General features: G+C 42.8%; 1 protein-coding gene across 13 annotated transcripts in view; it reads left to right on the top strand.

The window, feature by feature from the left end:
- The window catches only part of LOC306833650 (uncharacterized protein), a 152653-nt gene that overhangs the window by 24354 nt on the left and 105241 nt on the right, over window positions 1–23058 (top strand). For all 13 annotated transcript variants that reach the window (XR_013780392.1, XR_013780393.1, XR_013780394.1 and 10 more), the window contains exons 2-3: window positions 15182–15253; window positions 21536–21616. Coding sequence is in view for 7 of the 13 variants with exons in the window: in XM_079359054.1 (XP_079215180.1) it covers window positions 15182–15253; window positions 21536–21616 (153 nt within the window). In the remaining 6 variants the exon portion in view is untranslated. The remainder of the gene's footprint in view (window positions 1–15181; window positions 15254–21535; window positions 21617–23058) is intronic.

The raw sequence follows: 23058 nt of genomic DNA, 5'->3' as shown, positions 1-23058 counted from the left end.
GTGAGTGAGAGAGAAAAGGGATTAGGAATGAAACATCTGGAGGGGATGGAAATAAGGACGTGTTACTGTCGCTGCTGGTGTTGTCCTCCTTTTTCTTCTTCCTGCCGTCCTCGCTGTAACGATACATTTAAAAGGCATGGAGTGCTTTGTTGGCAGGACACCAGCACCAGCTTCTGGTTTTACAATGGTGAGGTGTAAGACACGCTCTGCAGCCAAATCAGGTTGGAGAGTCATGGATGTGGAAAGACGGATAGATGGACTGATAAATGATAAAACGATCACGTGTGTGGCGCCGACGGACTGTGGCGTGCGCCGTGGCGTTTGTGGAAATCAGGTGTTAGAGTAGTCACACACGTTTAAAAGAAACAAAAGGGATTTAATCTGTTTTGTTTTTTTGCCTGTGAAGAAAGATGATTGGTTGACATCGAAATGGACAAAGTGAAAATCCCAGACTAATACAGAGAGGTTGTTAATCAGAATCAGAATTGGAAATGCTTTGTTCATCCACAGGGGGGAATCTGGACGTTCCAGTTGATCACACTAAAAACTGAAGCCTGAAATTCCAGATTTTCTGAAGAAAAAGATTTCAACACGATATATGGACTGCAGACACGTGTTTCCACTTGATTCGATGCTGATGGCTGGGTTATATGAATATCGATGTTAGACTTAACAATCCTTTATTCACTTTAAAGTCAACGACCACAGCTGGATGCATTTAGTGAACGTTTTTTTTATTTTTTAGAAATCCTTCGACACTGTTGCTTTCCTGTTGAGCGGCAGCTTCAGTATCAGGCAGATATTTATCAAAGCTATTCAGCTTCACGCTCTGTAGAAGGCGGCTTATGATATTCAGGCACTACTCGAGTGTTTCTCATCATCCGGTGTTTACGTTATGAAAAGTTTGAGGCTGTGTCATCAAACTCTCTTTGCCGCCTGCCCGCCCGCCCGCCCGCCCCTCCCCTCTCCACAAAAACCGCCTGGAAAATAGAAAATGATGAAAAGCAGAGAAGCATTTGAACCCATTTAGTGTGCCTCCGGAGCCATTCGTGGCATAAATACATGTTTCCCGTATAGCGATTCACAGATGGAGAGCAGCAGTCCTGACCCAGGTCCACCTCTATTTGTAAAGGTCACCGTCTTATTTTTAAAGGATTGTGCGCCCGCGGTCAGCTGCCAGGGTCTTCAGAGAGCCGTGTAGGAAAAACATTCCCCTCACTACAGTGCTGCTATTATTCATGTGGAGTGTTGAGATATACTCCCCGCAGGCCCGAGGTGTGTTCTCTCAGGGAGACTCAGCTGGAGTCAACTCCATTTTCAGCCCGTCGACCAAAGTGGCGTCTTGTGGAGGCGCGGAGAGGCTCCGAGGCGACGCCGGCATAAAGGTGTTAAACACCGAACTGCTGATACCTGGCAAATAACACCGTGCGAATATGTGAGTGCACAAGAATTTTATGAACACATCCACGAGTTGCACACAGAAAATCTTGGAGACAGGAAACGAGGCCGGTGAGGTGAATGTCGTCTTCTGACTTCTCGGCCGATTTAGCGACGGAGTCGGCTTTTAGACGCTGCAGTGAGCATAATAATGAGCTCTTATGCTAGACTATATGTCATTTGAAATAATCCCAATATGCTGGGGAACAAAAACGTGTACAAATGGTCTACAGTCGTGCACAGGGAATAAACGTCACAGGCCCCTCCCACTTGCTGGAGTTAAATTTCACCCCGCTGCGGTCTCACCTCAGCTGACTGCAGACGGCTGGGAGGAGGAACTCCAACCCATGCAGCTCCCTCTCCTTTGAACTTTAGGAGTTCTTCAGAAGTTTCAGGAGATTTCACAACAGCTGAAAAATCTATAAGCAACTTCAGCGTGCAATAATCCATTATGGTCCGTCACCGCACCGATGCAGAATTTGTCATCGTCCGCGTTGGGACCCATCACAGAAACGATTCATTCCAACACCCCTTCAGTTCACCCCTCCATCAATAATTTCAAGTGTCTCAAATTCCCCCTGTCATGCATCTTCCCACACTCGTGATCACGCACATTTGCAGCGTCCCCCCTCTCCTGTCCTTCACACCGCTCTCCCACCGGGCGCCGTCATATCCAGAGGAGTGAGGGAGACTGAGAGGTGTGAAAGTGTTGCCTCGACCCTGCAATCTCGCCTTACTCTTAAATCCTTTTGTGTGTGCTTGTCCGCCCGCCCGCCCGACTGGAGGCTCAAAATTGTCCACCAGCGTGTGTGTGTGTGTGTGTGTGTGTGTGTGTGCGTGCGTGTGCTCGCATACATTTTGACAGTATCCCTGTTTGCCAGGAAAAACGTCTCTCCGGAGACCAGCAGCACGCCGCCACTCTTTTCTCGAGGTGTCAGAGTGATGTTTCCTCCAAACAAAGTGATGACATCCTGTGTGTGACTCAGACCGCCAACATCGCATCACACTTGATGTAGCGGACAAAATCACACTCATAATTCAAACGAAAAAAAAAAAAAAAACTCAGGTGGGCTCAGGGATAATACCCGCCATGTTTTCATCATATTTGTCAACACCCCAAAAAAGAATTATAGGGGAAAAATCCAGCTGGGCTCTTTTACTTTGCAGTTTACCTCTTCACAGGACAGAAAACTTCAGCAGTGACGGCCGACATAAGAGCTCTTTTCTGTCAGTCACCGCCGCAACTCTCAGCGTGGCAAAGCAGCACAAGGTCTTATTTAAGTAGGGCCATTAAGAAAGCACTAGAGGAGGGAAAATATTAAGATGATGTCGAGGCAGAATTGTTGCCACTCACCGTGTCAAAAAAAGAGGAAATTTTCAAAGCCTCATTTGCAGCCTAATGCACTGCCAACCTGCAATGGATGTGCAATTTAGTTTCAATCACTGTCAGTGTGTGGCCCCGGCTGATGTCTGACAGACAGGAGGTGATATTCTAGGACTCGCTGGGAGAGCTGGAGGCACGATAAATGCTTCCTCCATCACACAGAACATGTACATACTTACACAAATCTGAGAATGAAAATGCCTTGTAGTCTCAAATACTTTACTTTAAATGCATTCATCATAAGCTGTGATTTTTAAAATGTTTCCTTTGATATGAAATTCTTTTAAATCTCTTTGTGTCTAAATTTGTTCTTGAACAACATTTCAAAGTCCAGATTGATTTAACCTTCACAGTTGACCAATGATGATGATTTTATGCTATACCACGATGAAACGTTGGCAAAGTTTGAAATCATGAGGGAAACATACCTTGGATTAATCCCAGGATGAGTCTGCAGAAGTTGCTAAACGTCTCGTTTTGCAAATCAACCGATAGTTCCCCGATGAGCTGATCTACTCTAATCTATCTGATCTATTGATCTGCTCTCTCCCTCCACTCGCCCTTTGTTCTGTCATTTCCCCCCAAAATCTGAGCTGGCAAACCGAAAGCTTTGCACCTGCCTCCCTTCACTTTTTAGCCCGCGGTGCAAAGTGTTGACACTTGCTTCATGGTTAGCATGTAGATGTGTACGAATGGGAGGCAAATAGCCGTCAGTGTGAATGTGTCGATGTGAGCTGCGTCGTAAAAGCGCTTTGAGTACTCAGAAAACGAGAAAAGATACAAGTCGAAGTCTGTTCACCGCTCAGTCTGCACTCCACGCCACATGTCAGGCACAGAGAGCAACACTGATCTTTTAGACCAAATAAAGAAGAAAAACAATGAGGGAAATGATCAAATAGGAAATAAGAAATGAAATCTGGAGTTAGCGGATTGTGTTCTGAAAGTTGAAATCAATCGAGGGTCTTGCTTCTGAGCAAATTTTGTCGATAGGTGCGGAGTGAGGGATATGATTTGTTTCATCTGGTCTGAGGGCAAAGAGGTCAATAATATCCGCTTTGTTTTGAGGACACAAAGCACTTGTAGCAGGAAATTGGTTTTTCACTTTGTGGGAAAACAAAGGCCTTAACGTGAAGGACCTTTTTCTTTCCCAGGGTGTTGTCGATCGATTTTTTAGCGGGCTTTAAGGGCAGCAATATCCTTTTAGTTTCTTACTTTTTGAGTCGCGGCTGAATAACGCATGCATTATTCTCCATTTTCCTCTCCATCATTAGCTATTGAATACAAAGTCTCCCTCCCCCACAGTACATTAACGTCTCATGTGTTGCCGAGAGCTGGAGAGGCCGCCTCCTCTATCCAAACACCTGAGTGTCACGCACTGCGCACTCTGTGTTCCAGGCCGTGTTTCCTCTGCTAAACATCAGATAGCATTGCTCATATATTTACTTCCCTTTTGTTGCTGCAGCAGAAGTAGTCGTGATGAAGGGCTGAACACCATGCAGCGCCAAGCATTGTGAAACATTATAAATATGTTTTTTTTTAAGAATTAATTTACTTGTGTAAATGATGAGTTATCGTATTTTAAAGGGGGAATATTATTTTAAAAAATCCACTTTAACATTGTTTTTGAACATTTATTTGGGCAACCTGAGTGTCTATTGACCCACAAAATTTGAAATAAATTCATCTAGTCCCCTTGTCTGGTCAGCAGAAGAGACGAAATGCTTTGATTCTGGTTAGTAAATCCCCTCCCCTGGTATCTCCACCCATGGACTCCACCTTCAGCCAAGGGCAAAACTTTTGTGCAGGTCCGCCATTTTTATTCTCTCTACAGAGGAGTGATGTCTGCTGGGAAAACATCAGGGGACATCTCTTTGCATTTAAAGAGACACACACACCAAAACGGAGCGTTCAGAGAGAGCTGGTTTCGACAGGGTCACAAACCTCCTCTGCTGCTTGATTCATGTTATATTTGCACCAACGCACAGAAACACAGAGGTTCATTTAGACTGTTTGAAAAGGAGGAGAATACGTCCTCTTTAAAAGAAGAATGTGTGACATTTTAAACCAGTAGATGTCGCCCATGAGCACCAGAATCAGACTAAAACAAACACCTCTGCTCTCCTCCAGCAGCCCGCATGACCACCATGGGGTCCAGATCCTTCAGCCACTCGCCCCTCCCACCCGACATCCCTAACACTGATTCTCTAGCAATCTTTAAATCGCGTCTCAAAACCCGTCTGTTCAAACAAGCCTCCTCCCTCTGATTTCCATCCAGTCCACTCCTGTTTTTATTATGTAAATCTTTCAATCTCTCCTTTCTCCGTTTATGCTTTATTGTCTTTTTAAAACCTTGCATGTAAGGTGTCCTTGGGTTTTTTGAAAGGCCCTCAAATGAAATGTATTATTATTATTATTGCGTCTAACTCCTCTCCACTCACGTTCCCAACAGTCAGTTACCAACGACAACACAGCATCATTAAGCACCATCGAGCACAAGCAGCAGACTAACTTTACAAACTCTTAAATGTTCTGTGCCGTCGTCCATAAAAAGACTTAGACACGGGAATAACTGCGGCGTCTGTCGCTCAAAATCACGAGGAGAGAAAGACGTCGTACAGAAGATGTTTCATTAATAAGATCGTCTGCAGGTTGCAGGTTTTTTTTCACCTTACCTAACGTCCAGCATGTCTGGCCTTTTGTTCGAGGCGTCGTAGCCTCCATCGTGTTCAAACAGAATCCATGTGTGCCTGAATGAAAATGCCCTTTATACAATATTCAACGTTAGCTTGAACTGCAATATCCACTTTGTTGCAAATGTAAATATGAATGTTTAATTTATTTGAATGTGAAACTGTGCCATCGTGTTCATGCGTGCAGCGCTCATTCATTTTTCATTCTTATGAATATGAGAATGCTCCGCAGTCTCTGATGTCAAGTTCAGTGCCATCGCCCGTACGTGCGTGTGTGCGTGTGTGTGTGTATGTGCGCGCTTAAAGTATGCATGTATAGTTGAGCTGTCCTCCAGCTTCAGTGTTACAGAGAATGACAAGGACATGAAAAAATCCACTCCAGGAGGATTGTGTAAACAGTCTGTTTTTATGCTTTTATTGGACTTTATCACTTTATTAAAAAGAGGGTTTTTTTGTATGACATCTCGGTGTGTGATCACAGATTTAGGGTGATCGAGCTCCCTCTCTCTCCCGTGTTTAGCGTCCTGTCTCGAGCAGATGTGCCCGTCAGAGGCGACTCTATATGTTTCACCATCAGCAGCTCTTATTCCAGCTGTGGGCTCAGAAATAATCGCAAAGTTTCCCGATAACCGATGATTAGGAGAAGGAAGCGTGTTGTAGTCAAGACCACACGAACAGAGACCAAGACATACCGGAGACCGACGTGCTCAGAGACCGAGACATTCAGGGATCGAGACCATAAATATCACAGAGCATCAACGTGTGCTGTGGAGCATCAATTGTGTTATTCACTAAGACTGTAAGGTTGTTTTTTTTATGGAAATCAACTTCCTGGTACGGACACTTTCATAAGCTTGTAGACGGACTCTTATGCTTCAGCCGCACCGAAAATGGAGTCCGGTGATCCCAGAGAAGGACAAAATATGGGATTAAGGAGGAACCAGAAAAAAGGAGCACACAAATCACAGAAGGTTAATTTAATAAAGTTGTAGCCGCACTGCGTCTTCTTCAAAACGCTTCGATTTACCAAGAAGTCTTCGTCACTCTTTTTTATTTATTTATTTTTTAACTTTTCTAAGTTTACAATCTCAGCAGCTCTCCCAAAAATCGAATACTCTCAGAGTTACACGAGTACTGCCAAAAAAAGAAAAGAGAAACTTTAAGGATTTATTATTTTTGTTCCTCCAGTCAGTGCTCCAGAAAGTTAAGGCTCCAGGATGTGGATCAGATGGGGAGGGATCCGTGTCAAAGCACCATAATCTTTCTATGTTTACATTGACTGCTCCCATCCCTCTCTCTGTGTGTACACCTTGGCAGCGGCTGTTCTGGGATCAGCTCTGCTCTGCCTTGGCCTCTGCCCCCTTCCCTTCTCCTCGGCCCACTCAGGTTTGTTTTCCTGCCTGCTGCCAGCCAAACAGACCTGTACCAGTGAAAACAGAATAAAAGAGAGAGAGAGAGAGCGCCGAGAGGCCAGAGAACATCTGCGAGGACAATCTTTTGATATGATTGGAAGTTATTGGATATCTGTGCGGAGGAATTCAACTGAAAGTCACCGATTTGCCAAATGTAAGAGCGCTTTAAATGTGACGGGAAATAAAATACTGTATTTGACATGAGGGACGGATACATGGCTTCAAGTGTGAACTGATTTTATTTTTATTTTTTTATTTAGATGACCAAAACTAGGACATAAAACTGCTTATTGAAACTGTCAACTTTTTTATCAAAGATGTTTCCCGGGGTGATTTAATCGAGTGAGACGTTGGCTCCTTTTCCCATAGAGTTCTATGTAGTCATGTCTCGGTCTCGGTTAGTGTGGTCTTGACTTGAATACTAGACTACGGAGTTTATTTTTAGATTTTCAAAAGTTGCTGTTCTTGCATTGACGTTTCTTCACGACGATAAAGTTCCTGTTTTTAATGTTACAACAGGTCAAAAGCACAAATTGTTGTTTCGCCCACGTGTGATGACACGTTGTTGAAAAAAAAAGCGAGAATATGAACTCCAGCGACACAGACTGCAGCTCATTGCATGCATTAGTTTACTTATTGAACCGAGTGTGAAAGATGTGTTCAGATATTCAGACAGCAAAAGTCAACGTAGCTCGGCTTCTATTCCACTTAACAAAAACTTTTTTTCCCCCTTTTCCGTCTGTTGCATTTATTCAACGTCTCCTTTTATGAAGTGTGACGGCTGCGGCCGCCCGGAGACTCTCTGTGTGCTTACTGCGTCTGATTGGAGATTTTTTTTTTTTTTCTCCTCCTGCTGCAAACAAGACTCCCGAGGCGTCCGCCCACCACGCTCATCAGTTGACAAGGTCAGAGCGTTTGGGGGCTGATGTGTGCGTAGAAAACACAGAAAAGTGTCTGTCTAACCTCTCCGGGGCCGCTTCCAGTCTAATCACGGGTTGGTGTTTCACATTATTACAGCATCGGTTTCAGAGTGTGTAACAGCATCACAACACAAAAGCACATCTGATTAACACCGTCGAACAGAACCGTTTTAACCCCAAACATCCTGGATTTCTTCAAGTAATGGACGCTGTGCTTTTTATTTCATTTTCGAGGCTAATCTAAATCTCACTGTAATTTCAGCGTTATTCTTAAATTTCACTCTTTCATCAAGTGTTAAACAGACGGGAGAAGCGTGCGAGACTATCTTTTAAACAAAGTGTCATCTTATAAAAAAGTCTTTGTTCACAAACAGAACTTATTTTCTGCCAAAATGCTCCATCTGCCGAGGAATCACAGGAGCACAAATCGCTTCACATCCTATTTTAGCATTCAGTCAAAACCTTGGCCGATCAATTCAGTGAGGCGTGCCCGCTGATCACGACCCCATCAGCTGCTCCAGTTGAGAGTGGAGATTTTGGCTCCTCCTGTAGAGGATTTGTGCGTCAAACACGGTCTATGAAACCCATCCCTGTTGACTGTCAGTGGGGCCGGTGCAGAATTTGACCCCATGCAAAGCGTGGCCTTAAAAAGTTGGGTTCATTCATGTCGTTCTTCAAGACCAAAAAGGACATTTCAGCGTGGCAGTGAAATCTGGCGGCCTTGCATGGAACGTGGGAGTGGAAGCTAAATTCAAGGACCACAGAAACACCCATGGTTTAAAACGATGTGCTTTGAGATACCTTGGCAGCCGAGCGATACCAACACGTCTTCCTGCTGTTTCACCATTTGTGTTGAATTTCATTTCAGCTGCAAGTGTCTGTCTTGTGATGCAACACTTCTTTGTCCGAGGCAGAAGACTGTGTTTAAAGAAGTGCTAATCAGTGGGCTGAACAGTGTAATGTATTGTTAAAGCGGCGGTGCTGGATGGAGTGGGCTTATGTGCGATGGGCAGATGGACGCTCGGACCAGGCAGGTGGGGTGCTAGACGGACAGACTGCGGGGACGGCCCCGCGCCGTGGCCCACGATGCCTCCTCGCAGTCCCTCATGGGATGCAACGCCACCTCTTCCCTGCCCTCCATCCCCGCGTTTCATCCTCGAGTAAACAGACTCACACACATGCAAACACAACGCCATCACGGTTTGGGTGGGAAATGGAAAAAAAAAAAAAAAGACAATCGCTGCCATCTGTTGTGTAGACTGAAGGATTTCCCCGTTGAAACACAGCAGAAGTTTACCGGAGGGAGGAAGCAGGAAGAAACTTCCTTTCATCCTTTAACTCTTTCTACTTTTTTTTTTTTTCTTCTCGTGTTCGGAGTGTGTCAGGGTTACGTTTCTTATTCCCAGCAGGAAGTAGCTGTGCTGAACATGTCGGAGTCAGGCGGCAGAAATAAGAGCGCGATCGTATGAACCCTGTTCTCTTAAAAAGCAGGTATGACAAGAAATCTGAGTTTAGGACTGATGCAAACATACAGCTCGGAGCAGCTCGCAGAGAGATGAATATTGAGGAAGAAGCTGCCATTTTACCTCTGAGTGTCATGATATTAAAGATAAGGGCAGACGCAATATACAGCAGGAAACAAGCTGGATCTGCTTGTGTCTCTGTGTGTGTGTGTGTGTGTCTCTGTGTGCATGTGTGTGTGTGTGTGGAGAATTGATGAAAAGCTGAGTCGTCTTTCTGTCGTGGTGTGTTCAGAGGACTCAAACGTCAGAAGAAACAAAAGAGTTCAAACATCTCAAAGTGTGTGCGAGTGTTCGTGCAAGACGGCGGCTTTTCAACGTGGGAGACGTGCAGGCGAGGCCGTCGATTAGTACGCCGCTCCGCAGGAAAGGGAACTCTCTGAACCCTTCATTTCCTTGCACAGTTATGACTCGTATTGAAAGCAGCCGGACAGCGATGAGGGAATCAGATGAAGACAACAAAGGTCCATCAGCTGATACATGAAGCCGCCTATCAGAGGTTTGATGACAACAACAAGACAAACAGTACAGGGAAGAAGCAGAGTGAGGAGGGGAGTCGGTGTTGAGGAGGGGATTTTTGAGGTGTTTCTTAAAGGAAAGGAGTGTGGGGGGAGTCAGAAGGCCCTGTCACCTCAGGACCGATGGTTAGTCCTTCAGGAGGACGGCTGGAGTGGACACTCCGGGGGATTTTCTGGGAAGCTTCTTCTTCTGAGTCGAACTGCTCATACAAATCAATCAACGCTTCCCTAAATCAGCGAAGGCAGCGTCATGCATTCAGCCACGTCGTGTTGACCTTAAACGAAAACGCCACGAAATAAATATGACGAGAAAGAAAAAGTGGGGCATGAAGTAAAGTCGTCAAATTCTTTAAAAAAAATATATATATATAAAAATAAAACATTTATTTTTCAGGAAACCAAAAATAAGCATCTCTTTCTCCATCATCATTAGAAAAAAAAATCCTCTGTGCATATTGTCCTGAACGTGCTTTAATTTCATCCCTGCATTAATTATAAAACAGAGAACAGCCGGCTGTGGAGTTACATCCATTATACATTTGTTGCTGCTGTTTCATCAAACTGCATTTATTCAATGTGGGTTTTTTTCAAACTTTTTCAGTTATTTCTTTTTGCCGTTTTGTTTTGATCTTGTTTTTTTTTCTCCAGTCTGACAGAAAGGTTTGTGCAGTGTGCACCTGAAGTCTGAAGGTGTTTAATTTAGCGTTTAAAATGGAAACGCTAACAAAGTCGTTCCTGCTCCTTAAATTTAATGATCTTCAATCTGATCTCTGCAAAATAAAACATTCATTGAAAAATGTCAGCATCTCTTAAACAGCGTCTGATCAGATGAAACCTTCCGACATTTGGTCACTGGATGCTTTATTAGCTTCATCAGCTAATGATTAGCTTCATCAGCTAATAAAGGAGAAGAGACATCAGGGCTGATTAGTCAGGATGCATCGGCTTAACATCGGTATCAGCTGATGTCGGCCTTGTTGACAGAAAGTGGCATGAACAGATGTCACAAACCTTCACTGATACAGAGAGAGAGAGAGGGAGAGAGAGAGAGAGAGAGAGAGAGAGCGAGCGAGAGAAGAATGACGTGCAGGGAAGAAGCTACAGGACGGATTTGAACCTGGGCCAGCCGCGTCGTCCGACTAGAGCCTAAATACCAGTCCACCTAACTTCTGATTCAGAGACGTTTTTAATTGATGAAGTCAAAACTCGGTTTTGTCTTCGTGGTGAAACATGACAGAAAAGATTGACGTTGTTTGAGTCTTATGCCAAAAAAACATCAACATCGGCAGTCGGCTCAGTTGTTATTTTAAACATCGCCATCAGCCTGGAGTTTAATAATCTATGCATCTCTAATATTTCTTTATAAAGCACATTTTAAAACAGCAGCTGTACGATGTATACAAACAAAAACAATACCTGAGAGAAACCGCCTCTTCAGGAGCCAACACTCAAAGCTCAAAGAGGAGGCAGACCTGGGAAGAAACAGTTTAGGTTTAACAGCTTCGAGGCCTTGACTACAAAAGCACAATCCCCTTTAAGCTTTAGACATGAGACAGGAAGTGTCCGGACATGTGGAGGGGGCTTGAAGTAAATCAACACAACGCAGTGAGAAGATGCCCGGACATGTTGGCTCCCTCTTCCTGGAGCGAGTCCGCTGCCTGGGGCACAGTGGACCAGCTGCAGGCGGGACAGGGACAGCTGGCTTATCTGTGTCCGCCTGGAGGACACAAACACATGGATTACTTTCTAATCACTGGATTGGTTTTATCGTTGAAGATTTAAAGAGTTATTAAATGTTAAACATGAAAAACAAACAAGCATACAAGGAAATTATGAAACTTTGAACATGATGTCTGGTTGCATTTCCAATGTCAGACTGTCAGAACCTCATAAAATAATCCTTGTTTACCGTTGCCAGCCGCTGCATTTTTGAGTTTATCGACAGGCATCATCGATTTCTCCAGACCCACAGAGGGGAACACAGCTTCAGGTTTTAAGATACCCCATCACTTTCTTTCCTATCCTTTAATAATTACAACACATTGAAGACCGCCGCAGTGCCGGGACATCAAATATGCCCGCTTTAAAAAAAAAATCGCAGCACTAATTTCACAGCGAGCACGCAGAGATGTTCTGCTGTATAATACTGTCACTTCAATGCAGCACCGCAGACGCTGCATTGATTTTGCTCGGAGTGATTTTCCACCTTGTTTCAGGATCCTTGGCAGGAGTTTTCCTCCTCAAAGACAAGGTTGCCAGGGCAACAGCCTCCGGTTAGGATGACTTCAAAACTCTGGTTTGATGTCTGTGGTTTGATTCCACCTGCGAGCGAGGTGTAGGTGTGTTAGTGTGGGTCTAGACTTTGCGTCGTATTTGTGAGTTGTTGATTTTGTGCTTTAGTTTGAGTCTGTTTTCCAGTTCCTACTTTGGATAGATGTTTTTTTTGTGACAACATTTCTTGCAGCATATTTGAATCCTTCTCAGCCCTACAAAACTAAAAGGCTGGCTTGTATTATCAGGTTCTCTGAATAACGAGCCAATTAACCAATTTCTCCAAAACAAATTAAAATGTAGAAAATTTCAAAATATTTCTTGACACTCGTAGCTGTCTACATATGCATTTATATTTTTATGTTCAGACTGCAACCGCTGGTGTTAAAAAAAAAGGAAGCCAATGAGGAGGTTTAAAATCCTGCAGTTCCTTCAGTGTCCACTAGAGGCTGGCTGCAGGATCCCCGGAAGTCACATCCGCACCCCTTCAAAAACATAAAGCTGAAACAAACATGTTTACAGGCTGGTACATGACCTGGCTCATGTCTCGATGGACACGCTCTGTACCGGAGGACGGCGATGAATCGCTTGGTTTTGATTTTGAAAACAAAACCTGATAATGCATAGTTTGTGTTCTGAACACATCTTGATGAAATCCTGACAAACTTATCCTATCAGTTACCCTGTTTACTCAGAAAAAAACCCCTAAAAACTGCTTAGTATTCACCTGTGAAAAGACGTCATTTGAAATAAATGTAAAGAGAATCATGTCGAGTCCAATGACTTCACAAGCAATCCTTGTTCAAGATTTATTTTTCTGTAGACGATGCAATCAGTCAAATTAACAGACTCGAGGAAAAAAGTCAAAATAGTTTTCGTCTGTGCAAATATGCTGCTTTCCTGGAGCTATTGGCAGAGCTTGCTCAAGTCTGTGTGTGTGTGTGTGTGTGTGTGTGTGTGCGCCCTCGAGTTTTCACCAGCGTGTGTGACTGCCTGAGTGTGTTTGCATTTGTGTGAGTGATAGGAATATGAATAAGTGGAGAGAAGCGGCGAGAAAAAGATGGTTACACAAACACAAGGGTCTCTGGTGGGCTTTGAAAAACAGAAACATTTTGAACATCTCGTGAGGCTATTTGCTTAACCTCCCCCGTCTGCAAAAACACACAAGGAGAGAGAGAGAGAGAGAGAATCATTTCACATTTTACCTCGACGTAAGAATCAAAGCACGCCTCATAAATAGTCCTAAGTGCAGGGGGGGACATCAGAAGAAGAAAGTGGAGAAACAATTATTGTTAAGACTCTATCATTACACCGTGTTCATGCCGAGCACTGGGTGATGTTTGCAGCGTGATTACATACCGTAGGTTGTGTATCTGCTCGTGTGCAGATGTGTGATATGCGTCTGTTTTTAGGCGAGGTAATTAGAGGTAATTACAACACGAGTCCTTCCATCGCTCCATCTCTTCCAGCAGCTGTAGGATGAGAGGAAAGAAATGAATCAAGCTTCTATATATATATATTTCTATATTTTTTTACATCAGTCATCTCTTCTCGGTTTCAACAAGCCTCGCAACGCGGCCCTTTAGTAACAGAGACAGTTGCATTGCCGCTGGGCGATGAAGGACAGGAGGAGGATTCAGAGGAGACAGACGGGATCAAGAATCGTTTTTTTTAATCAACAATGATTGGGTGCACAGCTCACTATCCATTCACCAACATTAACTGTGACTTTGACTGAATTTTAAGAAATGACATCCTTTATAAAAAAGTTAAAGAGTTACAGCTTTTCTTTCCTTCTTATGTCAGAACGAGCGCTGCTGTTTTCTAGCACCTTTCTATATTTAAAGGCCCGACTGAAGACGAGATTTTTTCTATATTTGCCGACATCTTTCTGATATCTATTTTTGATTTACAATGAAGACGAGATGGTCACTAAACTGGAAAGTAATTGTGCATGAAGCTCAAATCAAATGCTATTTAAGGGGTGAATAAATGAAGCCATATCGGCGCATAGCTGTGATAAAATGTGCTGATAGTCACTTGATAAACTGATCGGCCGATCTTATCCACTGGCCGATCAGTCAGACTCAACTTTTTATTTTATTTTATTTTTTTTAATCTTTTGCTAATTGTTTTACACCAAAACACCACGTCAGATTCCCTGTATGATAAAATGTATTTGGCGAGTCTGGTTTTGATTCTATTGCGTCAGAATGAGGGAGCCGACTAAGAGCTCCCTCTTGAGGTGTATTTGCTTTAATATGCATAAACACTGTTTGAAGCTGTGCACATTTAAAAAGTTAACTCTGGACAGTGTGTAATAACATCTGTGAGCATGATTGTCGGTGGCACAAGTAGTTATATATAAAAATGATTATAAATCCGCTGTGTTGCATGAGAGTGTGTTTGTGTGTGTGAGACAGGAAGTGTATTGGAGCGAGCCCCATCGGAGCGCGGAGAGCTTGGTGTTGCGGGTCGCCCTCTCTCAGCCCTCTGCCTCATTAAAACTCATTTTGAATGTATCACCAGCTGCACTAATATTGAACTATGGAGTAGCTGAGCGTCGTGTGTGTGGAACAAGCTCAGTGGAAGTGTGTTGATGTGTGCACCAGGAACACACTGCACCAGGGATTCTTCACTTTAGACCAGGTTTTAGTGGGTCTAAGTCCCTCTCTGCGTCCTTAAGATAGGACCAGTTCAGATTTGCTCCTGAACACACCTCATGTCAAGACAAACACACTCCTTTGTGTGAACTGGGGTGCCAGTTTATTTGCTGACACTGGAGCACTGGGACTGAAAATCACAACCGTGTCAGATGGAGAGTCAGAAAGAATCTTACACTTCGCCAAGACGATTTGTGCCGTGTTTCCACGGAGCCTCTTTCTTCACAATTAGAGCCTGACAGATTATTGGACCAGCCCATAACATCGGCCAATACTAGCACATCAAGTGACTGTCGTAATGGCTGATTTTAGTGCAGCTATGCGCTGTTCATTCTTTGCATAACACTGGCAGTTATCTTTCACCAGCAGAGGGCGCTTTAAGGATCACTCTCCGGAATGTCGAGCTGTGACGCACGTGCATGAACGGTTACTTTCCAGGTCAGTGACCACCTTCACTTGGTTCAACTGCTTTTCTTTTCCACTAGGGTTTGATAACTGCATGCGAGAGATCAACACAATAAATGTCTCCAGATCCAACAGAGATCAAAGACAGATATCAGCCGATTTATCCGTACTAGATTATCTTTCTTCATATCGATTTCGTTATCTGCCCTGAAAATCCCATATCGGCCGGACTCTCATATTTTCTGCATGTTTTATTCACAGATGAAGAGTCGCCCATTAAGTTCATTCCAACCTTGGACTAAAATGTTAAAGTGGTTAGAGGTATGTGTCATGCACTTGAACTAAAATGCATCAAAGGACGTAAAAGAGCATCATAAATAGTGTTGGAGGATTGAAGATCCAGGTCGGACTCTGGTTTGATCAGTGGTCAGTATGAAGGCCTGTTTCCTCTTTACTTGACGAACGCAGAATAACAGGTAGCCTCAGCTTCAGCTCACTGTGGCGCTCCGTGTCTGAATCGCTTGTTATGGTAGATAGAAGGAATCTCACATGCTATGATGAAATGTTTTTTTCTCGCCTGAAGCACATCTTCATACTTCAGAACCACTTGTAAAGAAATACTGTAAACAGCGCAGCATGTGAATTGGGTTTGCTGAATAAATAATTTATTACAAACACCAGCGCTCAGACGTAATGAACTGCTGAAGTTTCTAACAACTCTTTTGAAGCGCTTCTGCTTTATTTTTTCTCCCTAACCCAAATCTCACACTGAATGATTTATCCATTTCACCACTGATGGTGAGAAGAAGAAGCAAGACTTTTATTTTTATTTTGACGCGCTCTTTTCTCTTTCACACCTCTGAATAGCATCGAGGGCAGAACCCTACTTCAGTAATTGTCTGGAAAATTAAACGAGATATGTTTATGGAGGAGCCGGTCCCTGTAAGATGAACCATAGTAATGTGTGACGCAGAAGGAATCAGTCAAATGTCTTGTTATAGTGTTTCTGATTTAAGAATAAGTGACTTGTGATGATTGACTTGTAAGGCTGATCGATTTATCGTTTTCTGATCGAAATCGCAATTTCAAAAAACGCGATCACGTGATCGCCAAAGCCACGGTTTTTGGCAGTGCTTCTCCCGACTGACCCAGGAGCTGTTGTGTCAATTTACACACACGCGTGTGTGCGTGACTTCTTTAGCCTGATACACAGCTCGACAGAGAGCTAACCCAGCACTGTAAAACTAAACAGACATCAAAACATAACTTATTCATCTCATCAATATGCTAAACAAGCAAAAAGTCTGCTAGCTTGATGCTAACGTCTATGAGAACTTGAATAGGAATGCTAGCGGTTAGCATCGCGAATGTATCAATTGTTATCTCACGTTGTAACCTTATTAAACATAATCAAGAGAAACAATGCAAGACCTGAACATGAAATGACGCTCACAGGCAAATGTTTCTGCCGTATGGCAAGAAGAAAATGTGGAGACATTGTTGGCTTCACTTGTCGCATAACTTCTGTGAAGTTACCTACGGCAACCCCAAAGGCACAAAATATATCAACACTTAAGACCAGAAAAACAAGAACATCACACCGTCTGTGTGTTTCTTCTTCATAAATAAATCTGAAATCAATTCTTAACTTTAGTTTTCATTCTATTAATTTAGAGTTCTGGCATTTAAAGTTGTAACTGGTATGATGTAATTTCCTGTCATGTTTGTAAATGTTGCTGTACATTGAGAACATTGCACAAGCAAATCGTGATCAAAATCGAAATCGCAATTTCTGCCAGAAAAATCGCAATTCAATCTTTTCCTAAAATCGTTCAGCCTTATTGACTTGTTAAAATATTGAACTTTTTAACCACTGGAGAGTAGTGATGTCATCGTGCTTTAGGTGTTGACCACAGTGGCACAGTGTCATACCCCAGAGTTGGGGGTCATAAATTAGGGATGTAAGATAGTCATAGAGGTTGTAAAAAAAAAGCTGAATAAGAAGGAGAATCCAGGATGATGGATGTCCTTTAAATGGCTGGGAAACATGTCAACACATCTGCATAGCCATTCAAGCAAATGATTCCTGTTTGATGATGACGGAACAATAAAACGATCAAGTCTGCCGGTCGCCTTGATTATCTCCATTCATTAGCAGTGATAAACGTCCTAATAAATCCCCAGCGCAGAGGTAATGTCACATTAAAGCAGAGTCTGTGTTGCACAGCTGTGGCGTGGGAGCACGACGACAAACACAATATGTTCACCGAGACGTGTTTGCACAAAGGTTTATCTGAGAAACGTGGCTGTGATTACTTTTGATAATGCATGTAAATTTAGTAATAAGACAGTGGGGGCTGTCGCGTTGTTATGCAGAGGTGTTGCTATGCAGACGAGTGAAGAGGCTCTCATCAAAGAACACAGGAAGGGAGGCCATGCTGATTTTTATGAGACCGTACGGTCGAGTTGCTCGATGTCATCGTCATCCAGATTGATTTTTAATTGATGCTGAATCCATGATCACTAAACACAGTGACTCATTGATTTTTACAACATCCTGATCACATGAATTTATCGAACTTAAACACTCCAAGCACTTAAAAGGACTAATATGTAGAAAGTTTACATTCAAATATTTAAAATTAGATAAAGTTAAAAGAGTCAATCTATGTTTTACTTTTTTTGTTGAGCGCTTACATTACCTCAAATATTCCTTACAGTTATCAAAACGGTATGTGTCTTGTCGCGGCAGCCCAAAATGAGAAACCCAACATGTTTATCGTTGTCATGGAAACACTGGATGTTAAGTCAAGCACCTTTGCAGAAGGAAGCGTGAGCTGCTTCTGAAAGCTGCAGTACTGTTGTCGTATGAGCTGCTGTGATGAAAACTCATTATACGATCCGATGCATCGTCTGTGCGGCGGGGGAGTAGCAGAGAGAATCACTCCCATGATTCCCCTCCAGCCTAGGCGCCATATTTTAATATTGTCCTGGTGGTTGAATTGATATACTGTGCCTTTAACAATTGGAAAAAAAAGAAATAAATGATTTAGAAAAAATGTAAATATGTTGGAGATGTATTCTTGTGGCCAAAATATAACAACCAACACTTTGAAACATTGACCGCAAATGACGAAAACAACCCGTCATGCAGCAAACGGTTTAATGTTGATTATCTTGATTTCATGATCGTGGGAAGTCAAAGTTGGACTTGAAATTGAAACTCAATTAATTGCCGACTCCTACGTGTGGAGAGTTGACGTTTAATGATTTGGGATTTGTTCTGATTAAACCTCCAAACACCATCTTTTTAAGATGCTGATTAACTTGCCCTTTTACCTTTTTAAAGTTGCATTATTGTGCTTTAAAAATATGCTCGTATGTGGACTGAAATAAACTACGACAGTTCAAATGGGGAATGAATACAAGACTGGTGGCACACGCACAAACACACATGGGACAGGACGGCAGGAGCCTGTCGTCCTTGTTCATTTCCATTTTCATCCCGGATCTGATTGCGGGCAAAAGAGGGATACAAGAAAAAAGGCTGCCCTCTTTTAAACGCCTAATGAGCTTAATCGACCACACTCCACAATCTCATTTAAGCCCATGAATTAAACTATTACAAAAACCTGCTTGAACTTCACTGGCTGCTGCTTAATCACGGCGAATCACTGTAATCCTGCATGTCGGCGAGCTGCAGGGAAACGATGTACCGCGGGCTACTGCGAGACGCGCTGAGCTAAATGTCATCTTTCCCTTTTTAATCTCACGCGACGTATGTTAGCCGCGTGTGTTGGCGTGTAGTGCAGCTGTGAGAACATGCTCGGTGCAGCTGCATGATAACTTGGGAGTGCTTTCAGGCCAACGTATCAGAATTCTTGTCACATCTTCATTTCTCCTGTTTCTCCCTTTGGGGATAATGTGTTTATTGTCTGTTTTTTACCCCAACTGCTCTTCACCCCTTCCTCCTCTCCTCTCCCCCCCCCGCCGCCTTCGATGCCCCCAGCAAGCTTTGTTTCAACAAAGCCTGTTAGCTGATCACTCAATTTTTTTGCTCTCCCCCTGCGTCTCTCTCCTCTTTATCTCCTCATCTTTCTCAGCTCTGGTTTCAGTTCTTCGTCACAGCTGCTGTGCATGAAAATACAAATACGAGATGGTAAATGCTCGTCTGATAAGGGCCAATATTGAAAACCGTCTCTGACTTTGTCCCAGCGCTCACTGAGTTAATGTTCTGGCTGAGATGAACTCCTTCAGCCTGCATTTATTTGTTGTTTTTCTTGAGTCTAAAGTCACGTTTTTGTTGCTTTTCTTGAGTCTAAAGTCACGTTTTTGTTGCTTTTCTTGAGTCTAAAGTCACGTTTTTGTTGCTTTTCTTGAGTCTAAAGTCACGTTTTTGTTGCTTTTCTTGAGTCTAAAGTCACATGTTTTTGTTGCTTTTCTTGAGTCTAAAGTCATGTTTTTGTTGCTTTTCTTGAGTCTAAAGTCACATGTTTTTGTTGCTTTTCTTGAGTCTAAAGTCACGTTTTTGTTGCTTTTCTTGAGTCTAAAGTCACATGTTTTTGTTGCTTTTCTTGAGTCTAAAGTCACATGTTTTTGTTGTTTTTCTTGAGTCTAAAGTCACATGTTTTTGTTGCTTTTCTTGAGTCTAAAGTCACGTTTTTGTTGCTTTTCTTGAGTCTAAAGTCACATGTTTTTGTTGTTTTTCTTGAGTCTAAAGTCACATGTTTTTGTTGCTTTTCTTGAGTCTAAAGTCACATGTTTTTGTTGCTTTTCTTGAGTCTAAAGTCACATGTTTTTGTTGCCATGGCATGAGAAGTTCAAGTGCTTCCTCTAAGAAGTCGTAATTAGAACAAAGAGAGGCATGTTGACATTTTCATATCGATGCTGCTTAATTATAAAACTGGAACACTGGATGCTGACATTATTTTTATGCTCATCTTGGTAAAGCTTTCAACACTTTATAACTACAATTTAAGATAGCGATATTTGTGCACCCGGGGGAGTTTTGCCTTCAATCTGGAGTTGTAATGGGGGCCGGCTAAGACGCTTTCTGGGGGCCACATGTGGCCCGTGGGCTGCCAGTTGAACACTACTGTAGATGGTGTACAAGTCGGGTTTATCCCTCCTGTATATAATAAACCCGAAACAAGATTTAGGATTCCCCCTATATGACCAAGAATGAAACATTAAAAATAGACTCCTACTTATATAAAGAAAATGTACATCAGCATACATGTACATGACCACATCACTTAGTTGTATAACTGTTCGAGTAATTTGGCTGCTCATTCGGACCATCATGAAGCATTTTTCAGGTCTCCACATGGTTGTCACTCAATCCACTACACTCTGAATTGCACTGTGATATTTTAGTGATACACACAGTTACTTGTATGTAAATTCTTACCTGAGTTGATAAATCCTTTTCGAAGTATGCCAATCTTATCACAAACCTTTCAGACTTCTTTATGCGACCAGTGGACTGGCCCCCTGCTGGTCTGTGAGAGGATTGCAGGATGAAGGCACACGTTTACTTTTCAATCAAAGTCTTTGTTTAGGACGCTGTGGTTGTTATTTGGAACATCCCTTTGAGACATAATTTATATGCCGTAAGGATCTAACGTAAAAAAACACTTTATATACATGTAAGTGTGCAAGGCCTTCCAGAAGTAATGCGTTTTTCATCAATTTGTCAATTTGTCAAGCATGAAAACATCTTAAAGCCACAAATGCTAACAATCAAATTGCTCAATCCCCTGAACACAATCACAATTCCACTGTGGCTAAAGAAACAAGCAAATAAACTGACATTATTGATGTGAGAGAGGGAGAGCGAGCATCTGATTAAGGCCTCCGACGTGCTGTACTTTCTTCTGTTGTCTTGGTGAAGTGTTATCATAGGGAGCTCAGAAAAATCTAAGTCTAATTAGACTGTTTAGTGTGGAGCCGGGAGGACAAGGGCCAGACGGAGTCCAACTCTGCTGCTGCCTCCAAAGCCCTCTGAGAGACACTTTTAATGAGCTCTGGGCTGCGTGTTTACTATGAGATCTGTCTCCCTGCATCTCCTGCTGCCTCACTCATTCCTCTCACCTGCTCTGTCTTCTCCTCACATTCACACACATGCATGTGCGCACAAACATGCATGGTGTTCAGAAAGTCAAACGAGTGTGCAAATGCACAATTCATTGGTAAGCTAACATTTTCAAACCATAGACTCTGTATTGATAATTAGTCTGAAAACTGTGAACGTGAAGCTGTGGTTTTGATGAAAATGTCATGAAAAAATAAAATCTGCATTTTGTATTTTTTCAGAGCCACAAGTGATTCTATTTGGATCAGAAGAAGCTGGAGAGGAATGAGAGGCTTACAAACGCCAGGTGATCAGAGCTACAGGTAAGAGCCTGTGGATAATTCACAAGCTTGTGGCAAATTAAACGTTTCACTGTAAACGTTTAGTTCTAGGCTTGCAAAGCTTATCTCAGTTAGCGTTTTGTTAGTCTTGAGATTGCTGGGTGTCATTATAGATAGATTCAACTTGAGTACATTACCTGCCACGTTATATAACTGATATCTGTATGACATCACAAAGGGCAGTAGCCCCTCCCCCAGGTGGGTGACACTCCCACAGCTAGGTGTTTGTTCTGCCCTCTGAGTCTTCCTTCTCAGCGTAAACAATAGGACATGGAGCCAGAAACCACCGAGTACACCCGAGTCCTTCCAGAGAGGGGGCGTGGTCAGACACAGCTCATTTACATATTTAAAGCTACAGACACAGAAACAGCCTGTTCTGAGCAGGGCTGAAATAGAGGGGTTTATAGACATGATCAAATACAGGATCAGAGTGGATTTACAACAACACACTTCACACACGTTTGGAGGAGCTCTGAAATGTATTTAACCTGGTTGAAGAGGAGGAGAATATGTGACTTTTCAGCACAGTAACACAAAACTCCTGCACAACATAATTTAGTTAAATCATTGTTGAAGCTTTATAATCCGAGTCGTTAAAAACCAACAACTAAGAAATATAGTGAAAAAAAGACCTCACATCATAAATTGACTAGCAAAGCTGCTGAACTGCATCATTTTGTACAGATGTTGCTGTTGTTGCGTTCCTCACACTATCTATGCAGATACTTTATAACTCTCCTTATTTTTTCTGCAGCATCACACTTAGTGATACACACACACACACACACACACACACACACACACACACACACACACCCCCTTCAGGCTTCCCTTCAACACGCTCCACTGAACCCACTCAGTCCACTTTTCATTGGACTTTAATTTCCAGCAGTGATCGACCACATTTCACCACTGCACCGCTGCTCCTCTCTATTTTATAAGCGTGTGGAAAAAAAAGTCAACCGGGCTCTGGAGCGGCAAGTGGGGAAAACTAATCAACTCTGCATTAATTAATGATAGTGGAAGGGCTTTTTAGTGACTCTGGTTTTGGGGAGAGTGTTTTAAAAGGAGAGGAGAGATAAGTTTCTTGAGTGTAGTGGACTCTCTGGAGTCAAAACCACAGGGGGATGAGGGGAGTGTTGAAGTGGAATCAGTTCGGCCTTGGCGTTTGAGAGGGTGTCAATGATTTATCTTGATATAGTTTTTGGTTCAGTATTCCCCTCAGAAGATTTGTTGATGTTGTTGTTGTGGAGTTGGCTGCTGGTTCATGAGTGTAAAGAGGTCAAAACAAGGCTGAACACAACTTCATCACAGGGATGACTTTGCTAAATTCTCCTGTTCTGTGGGGATGTTGATGTATGCACCAGTAAGAAGATGAAATGAAACTTTCACGCCTAGTTTTATGAAGTTAAGGATGATAAAAC

Source organism: Symphodus melops (genome assembly GCF_947650265.1).
Source record: "Symphodus melops genome assembly, chromosome: 13".
NCBI lineage: Eukaryota > Metazoa > Chordata > Actinopteri > Labriformes > Labridae > Symphodus > Symphodus melops.
Note: the sequence above shows the minus strand (reverse complement) of the source record. Positions and strands in the feature narration are given on the sequence as shown.